The 8,086-nt window shown below is 36.6% G+C and overlaps 1 protein-coding gene across 1 annotated transcript; it reads left to right on the plus strand.

Moving 5' to 3' along the window:
• The first annotated feature begins 3,937 nt into the window (after positions 1–3,937).
• Positions 3,938–5,355, plus strand: LOC103519855. Its single transcript, XM_008484942.2, has 3 exons — positions 3,938–4,161; positions 4,328–4,939; positions 5,128–5,355. Exons 1-3 carry the CDS (start codon positions 4,149–4,151, stop codon positions 5,310–5,312), a joined length of 810 nt encoding a protein of 269 aa, XP_008483164.1. The 5' UTR covers positions 3,938–4,148; the 3' UTR covers positions 5,313–5,355.
• Positions 5,356–8,086: the final 2,731 nt, after the last annotated feature.

Raw genomic sequence — 8,086 nt, forward strand, 5'->3', positions numbered from 1 at the left:
TATAATTTGTGGTTTTTTTTTTTTTTTTTTTTTTTTTTTTTTTTTTTTTTTTTGTTTTTGTTTATTTTTTCAGAAATTCGAATGGAAGGAAGTCTTTTAAAAACTTTTTTTTCATTCTCATCAGATTTTTTTTCATACCCCTAACATATTATGATCAACCCCAACAGTTTTAATACTCATTGCGAGGTTAATCGTTCAATGAATGACGTCATCACCGCGACCACCGCGAACCCTAACCGATTCGACTATGCAATGAGTATTCAAACTCGCCCTAGGACAAAAAACTCATGTTGGTGGAGGAAGGTTTTACTCATTGGTAGTTCATTGGGTCTTTTTATCCGGACGCGGGACGGGACGGTTCTAGCTAGAACTCTGACTTTGAAAATAATAAAAACTTGAAGATTAAATACGGCTAATACCACTTTTGAAGACAACAAAAAGGTCTCTGGTTAGGATTTCCGTTTTTTACCAATTTAACTTTTTCCTGACTTCAATTTGCTATTCCCTCTGTTAACCCCATCTGTGCTTCACCATTTATTCCCTCCCAGCTCACCAGTGCACCCATCTGACCTCAAGGAGCAAAAGGTCAAATTCTTGTCCTGCTGTGCCATTTTCAGATTTTTGTTTTTCAATTTGGCTGAAGTGTTTCTGCTAGCTTCAATAGGAAAAGTGTCCTCTCGTGCGGCTCGTGACTCGAAATGAGTTGAGTCGGGAACTTTGTGACTCAATGAGTTGAGTCGAGAAATTTGTGACCTAATGAGTTGAGTCGGGAAATTTGTGACTCGTGAGTTAAGGCGGGAAATTTGTGACTCGTGAGTTCCAGGGAAAATTTGTGACTCAAAAACACTGAGTATAGAAAAAATTGTCAAGTAGGCTAAAACACGTCGAAAGCTTGAAGTTGTATTTTAGGCCAGCCACTCACTAACAGGTACACTTGATCAGGTCTACCTGACGAGTACACACTATCGGGTAGACCTGAAAGGTACGACTGAAAAGGTCCGCCTGTCAGAGCTACCTGATCATACACATAGCCGACTGAATTTAAAATGGTCTAACCGCAAGCTTTGATGCGATTTTTCATCTCTCTCATTCCCTCTCCAAATCATTTCGCTTATTTTCTGTCTGCTTCTCTGTCTCTCTAATTTTCATTCTAGTCCTCTCTCTCTTTCTCTCACCCTTTCTTTCTTTAAATTCATAGAGTTTCACTGTAGAGGACACAGAGAGAGAGAGAGAGAGAGAGAGAGAGAGAGAGAGAGAGATAACAACCTTATCGGTTCCAAAGTATCGCTGAAGGTCGTCAAAAACAAGAAGTCCAATGAACAGGATCGTAGAAGAGAATACGAATGTCGGGAGAGGCGAAATGAATCTCCTATAAACAAGGACAGTCCTGTATCATCTGTCACCAGAACGTCTGGATTCAACCAACTCCGACCTGCCAGGACTTACTAAGGAGAGAGCGAGAGAGAGCGAATTCAAACTTCAATGCTTGTCCTTAATGTCCTAAACCTAGCAACAAATTTGACGAAAAAGGCAATGAAATAGCAAAAAAGGCTTTTGTTTTTAATCGGAAATTCCCTCTCGTTTGTTTGTGATTCTGGAACTCTGTTTAGTTGATTTTGATAAAATGTGGTTTAGCGGTTCCAAAGCATCGGTAAGTAATTATGTAATTAATAACAACAGCGCAGCGGTCCAGATTCCAAGGGGTATTAGAAAAAAAGCATAGAAAACAGAAAACGATTAGAAATCAGACTGAATTCGCGGAAGAGAGACATAAAAATGAAGTAAGTACCCGTAACCCACTGACTGGAAAAACCCAAGTGAAGAGAAAAAAAGAGTTGTAGAAATGAAATACTCGAGAAATGTATTATTACAATTTGCAGAATGGTTAGGGGAGATTGCACTAATAGAAGAATTGTAAAAAAGAGTTGTAGAAATGAAATACTCGAGAAATGTATTATTACAATTTGCAGAATGGTTAGGGGAGATTGCACTAATAGAAGAATTAATGCCAGGAACTGAAAATAGCGAGGGAAAGAAAAGAGGGAGGGAAAAAATAAGGAAAAAAAGGGAGGAGGGAGGAGAGATAGGAGTTAAATACAGAGAAAGATTTGTTCATACCAGGATTTCCCCTCCCTAAACATGACCAACCCCTCCTTATTATTCACGATTCACAAACCCCCTACCCCTTCTTTTTTACGAGTGACCAACCAAACGTACAATTTATTATCCCATCCACATCTGGGTGAAAATTAAAACTGAAAATAAATGATTCAGCATGCAGAATAAGGTGGGAAGAAGAGACGGGGAAAATCGAGTACATGAGGTTTTCAATCTGCGAATGCTGACCGAAAACAGCGGTGGAGAAAGAGGAGGATAAAGGTGGCCATATCGACGAGGCCAAGGTGTGAATTTCACAATAAACATTCAAAAGACAATATATTTAATAACTTGAAAGTCTCTATGGTAATTTATTTGGCTTGCAACATGTAAATAATAAAGAAAATTTAGGTGGGCAAATACTTTTGAGCGGTAGTGTATATAATGTATACCTAGGTAGGTAATATATTTCTAATTTTCCATAGGTAGTAGTAGGTGCCTATCCATACAACCTAATTTCCATCCAAGTAGAAATATGTAGAAAATCAGTGAGTCGAATACTATGTAAAGCATAAAGCACAAGGTTTAGGTTGTAAGTTACTATGGATGAGCATGAGGAATTTGAGAGTAAATAGTATTTCCTTCCAATGTACCTACCTACATAGGTACCTACGTATGTATATAATTATGTATGCCAAATGTATAGGTATGTACATATATATGTTTGTATGTGTGCCATTCTTTAGACATGTGAAAAATAAGGGAAGTGAAAATGGTAATTCATTTCAGAAATATGTATTGTATACATACATATTACACCATGAACAAATAGTAGGTAAAACCAAGCTTGTAATCTTTTACTTTGGATCTGGAGATTGGTGGTTCGAGTCCACTTTTAGGGAGATTTTTTTAGGGAGGTCTATAAAATATTGGGGAGGCCCTAATTATTTTGTGTAATGAAAAGCACACAGGCTCAAAATCTCCTCATCCTGCTCCTCCTCCTCCTCCTTTTCTTCCTCCACCAGATTTTTTTTTCTCTTCCTCTTCCCCCTTCTCCTTCTCGTCTACTACCTACACTTTACTAGGCTTTAGCTTTCCCTTCTGCATTTGCTTTAATTTCTGTTCTCTGCTCATTAAGACTTCCTGCTGTTCAAAAATGTGGAGCGAAAAAGGAAAGAAGAAGAGAAAGAAGAAGGAGGAGAAGAAGAAGAAGAAGAAGAAGAAGAAGAAGAAGAAGAAGAAGAAGAAGAAGAAAAAAAATTGCTCTATATACCTACTACTATTGTATGTATACCTATATTTATGTGTAAGGTATATTTCATACCCTAATAGTAAGTATATTATGCAGGCAGTTATTTCGTATACCTACAGTTAGAAGGAGAAAATTGAAAAGGGAGGGAAAATGGGGGAGGGGAAAGAGAAGAGGAAGGAAAGAGAAATAAGAGAAGAAAGGAGGGAAGGATAAGAAATAAATAGAAGAGGAAGGGGAAAGTGCTGGGGAGAGAAGAAAGAAATGAGGGGAGAAGATTAGGACAGACAGACCGACAGACGACACCGAAGCGAATACAATAGCCCGTTCCTTATACCTTTTTTTTTATTACTATCGTAATAATAAAGGAAGGACGGACTAAAAAGGAGAAGAAGGAGAGGAGAGAAGGAGGGAAGGAGAGAAGAAGGTAATTTGGGAGTGGGATAGGGAGGAAGGGGGGAAATGAACATTACTTTCCAATAATTCCAATTTAGGAAAGGGGGAGGGAAAGAGGAGAAAGTACTTACTTTTCTTATTACTTACTTTAACCCGCTGATGCGGGAATATCAATACCTTGGAAAGCACATTCATGCAATATTCGTGCTTAACATAACGCGAATAAACCAACGTCAGAACAAATGGCTAGTAATTTAAATGTAAATAAAAAGAGGGTAATTCATAAACTCCTCGAGTAACAACACCCTGAAATTTGAAGTAAGAAAAATATCTTTACACAAAGGAAAAATCAAAATTTGTGGTGATCAAAGCGTTTTGTCCCTGGATTTCAAGAGAAGTAACCAGGATGCCGTCCAAACCCAAAGTATCATTTGCCGAATTTGTCGAAAGCAACACATGTGAAACAGAAATGAATGTGTCTCTCGCTCAGAACACCGTGAAACACGAAGGAAAAATCAAAATTTGTGGTGATCAAAGCGTTTAGTACCTGGATTTCAAGAGAGGCAACCAAGATGCCATCCAAACCCAAAGTATCATTTGCCGAATTTGTCGAAAGCAACACATGTGAAACAGAAATGAATGTGTCTCTCGCTCAGAACACCGTGATCGACAAGATGCGACAGTCCTTGAGCAACATTCTCTGTTTCAGAGCAACAGATTCCAGAGGTCACAAGCCAAGACCCAGGATAAGTCGAACCCAAGAGATACACGACCTGATAGGATCCCGAGTCAGTTTGAAACTGGATTGCAACAAGTCTGATCATGATAACAACCTCATCGGTTCCAAAGTATCGCTGAAGGTCGTCAAAAACAAGAAGTCCAATGAACAGGATCGTAGAAGGGAATACGAGTGTCGGGAGAGGCGGAATGAATCTCCTATAAACAAGGACAGTCCTGTATCATCTGTCACCAGAACGTCTGGATTCAACCAACTCCGACCTGCCAGGACTTACTGTGATATTTACCGGAACAGTCTCGTCAAACTCCGGTCAGGTTTCTCACAAATCTCTCAAAAACGTCCCGATCCAAACAAAACTCAAAGTGCTCGTGAGATAAAAGACGACAACACGGATGAAACAAATGAAGAACTTGTGGAGAAAGACATTACACCCTTGTCTCATCTGAACTTGAAGAAATCTGTGCATATTTACGAAGGAACAGTCTCGTCAAACTCCGGTCAGGATTCTCGCAAATCTCTCAAAAACGTCCCGATCCAAACAAAACTCAAAGTGCTCGTGAGATAAAAGACGACGACACGGATGAAACAAATGAAGAACTTGTGGAGAAAGACATTACACCCTTGTCTCATCTGAACTTGAAGAAATCTGTGCATATTTACGAGTTTACCAATGAGCAAGTGCAGAAGATGAAGAAGAAAGGTTGTATCAAGCTGAATGTGAAGGTGAAACCAGAAGTGTTTATCAATGATTTAGATATAATCATTGATAGGAGTCAAGTGGTTGCTGTTGCCACTACCGCTAGTGCAAGTAAGATTGAACATAAAAAGTAAAAATGAGCAATATATTGCAAACCAATTTTCTTTTGGGCCATTTGATTGTTTACTTTAAAATCTTATGTCTGACAGTGTTAATGCTAACGTCATAGAGAATAGAATGAACTACATAGCTACATAAATGTTATGAATTTCTGAGGTTTCATGAAAAGGCTTAGGTAGGTTGAAATGACAAACATAATTAAGAGAATAGAATGAACTACATAGCTACATAAATGTTATGAATTTCTGAGGTTTCATGAAAAGGCTTAGGTAGGTTGAAATGACAAACATATACTTCTTCACTATTTGTAAAATATTCTGGGTTTTATTTCATTTTCATTTTATGGACTAGTTTCGCAGGTGAAGGCATCTTCAGCGTTACGCCTTCACCGGCGAAACTAGTCCATAAAATGAAAATGAAATAAAACCCAGAATATTTTACAAAATAGTGAAGAAGTATGATATATATTTATCATTTCAACCTACCTAGTCAAGATGGACCTTCACAAAGTTACAGAATCTTCAATCTATCGTTTGAAAAGGCTTAATAATAGCAGGTAGGGGTTTTTGAATCTTTACAAACTCCTTTAAATCTAGATTTATCTATTCAATGACTCCATATAGGTGGCAAATACAAACAAAATAGAACACTTTCTTTTATTATTAATTTCATCTATGTATTTCACGAACCAAAAATTCAAGCATTATTTCCTATAGTGAGCAGGTAGGTAGGGGTTTTTGAATCTTTACAAACTCTTAAATCTAGATTTATCTATTCAATGACTCCATAAAGGTGGCAAATGCAAACAAAATAGAACACTTTCTTTTATTATTAATCATCTATGTATTTCACGAACCAAAAATTCAAGCATTATTTTCTATAGTGAAAAATGCAAGCCAAGGTCTTCCGCGGTCCATTAACCTCCTATAGTGAAAAATGCAAGCCAAGGTCTTCCGCGGTCCATTAACCTACAGGATAGTAACACACATGAACAGTAATTGTTCTGTGAAAATTCCTGGCCGTGAATTACAATTGGGGGAATTGTAGGTAGCTAACTAATCAGTTTTAAGTTACCAATCAAGTTTGTTTTCTATCTTTGAAAGTCGTAAAAAAGTAGAACGAGGTAATGAAAACTCTAACTAATCAGTTTTAAGTTACCAATCAAGTTTGTTTTCTATCTTTGAAAGTCGTAAAAAAGTAGAACGAGGTAATAGAAAACTGGTTTTCTTCCTGGACTTCCGAAATCTCGAAACTGGACTGCAAATCTCGGTCGATTGATTCGAATCAGTTATTCGGTCCGATATTTACTTCTACCAATCTTAGAAACATCACTCACCATTCTATGTAAGTTCAACATCAAGGCAACACTTCCTATTTGAATAAACTGTGTTCGATATTCCAGTGACTTTCTATTCAAATGTAAAATTGCGCTGTAGTTACAAGTTTGCGGATTCAAGAAAATAATAAAATACAAAATGGAAACGACTTCCTATTTGAATAAACTGTGTTCGATTTTCCAGTGACTTTCTATTCAAATGTAAAATTGCGCTGTAGTTACAAGTTTGCGGATTCAAGAAAATAATAAAATACAAAATGGAAACGTCTTCCTATTTAAATAAACTGTGTTCGATTTTTCAGTGACTTTCTATTCAAATGTAAAATTACGCTGTAGTTACAAGTTTGCGGATTCAAGAAAATAATAAAATACAAAATGGAAACGGAACGCAATTATTATTAATAAACTTCGAGTTTGTATTAAACGTTTTTTCTCCCAAAGAACATAAACAAGTTTTCTGTTGTGCATAAAAGTTTAGTTACTTATGGAGGAAATAATTTATTGATCTTGGATTTTCTTGTTGTTTTCCTAAGTAGAGATTTGTGCATTGATAAATAAAATTATAATGAAACAGGGCAACGTGGCGCTCTGCTGTTTCTTCCATCTATTTGTATATTTCAATAATGTGAATTTGATTTCATCTGATAATAAAACACATGTAGATATAAAGACAAAGTTCATGGAATCAGTGAATAAAACTTTGGAGACGGCCCTTTTAAACGTTTTTTCTCCCAAAGAACATAAACAAGTTTTCTGTTGTGCATAAAAGTTTAGTTACTGGAGGAAATAATTTATTGATCTTGGATTTTCTTGTTGTTTTCCCAAGTAGTTTTGTGCATTGATAAATAAAATTATAATGAAACAGGGCAACGTGGCGCTGTGCTGTTTCTTCCATCTATTTGTATATTTCAATAATATGAATTTGATTTCATCTGATAATAAAACACATGTAGATATAAAGACAAAGTTCATGGAATCAGTGAATAAAACTTTGGAGACGGCCCTAGACGACCACAGTGGAAAAGTAAGAACTAAACCTTTTAGTGAACCATTGGACAGTGTTTTATCTAAAAACCATATTGAACATAAAGATGTCATTGCGGGTGTGATACAAAGTAACGAGACCATCAGTGTTTCTAGTCGTAAAATTAGTAATCCATCTTCTAACCCCTTGAGCAACAAGACAATATCCGCTCTCTTCGCCTATTTTCAAGATTTCGTCCATCATTCGACTAAAGACAATGATATCTTTTTGCAAAACGGCCCATTTTTTGCCAAATATAGGTCACTTTTATTGGAACCCCCATTTTTTATTTAATTTTTGGAATCAGCATAAAATATTTTAATTGAAAAAATGTATTCACTCGAAAAAATTTGCTCTACAAAAATTTGCACAAATCGCGATTTTGTGTGCGTTAGTGACCCCAGATATGATAAACAACGCAGTTGGTC

This window comes from Diaphorina citri, unplaced genomic scaffold (assembly GCF_000475195.1).
Source record: "Diaphorina citri unplaced genomic scaffold, Diaci psyllid genome assembly version 1.1 scaffold2993, whole genome shotgun sequence".
NCBI lineage: Eukaryota > Metazoa > Arthropoda > Insecta > Hemiptera > Psyllidae > Diaphorina > Diaphorina citri.

Coding starts and splice junctions, on each gene's coding strand:
- LOC103519855 (XM_008484942.2), top strand. Junction 4,940..5,127: donor TCATCTGAACTTGAAGAAAT/CTGTGCATATTT, acceptor ACTTGAAGAAAT/CTGTGCATATTTACGAGTTT.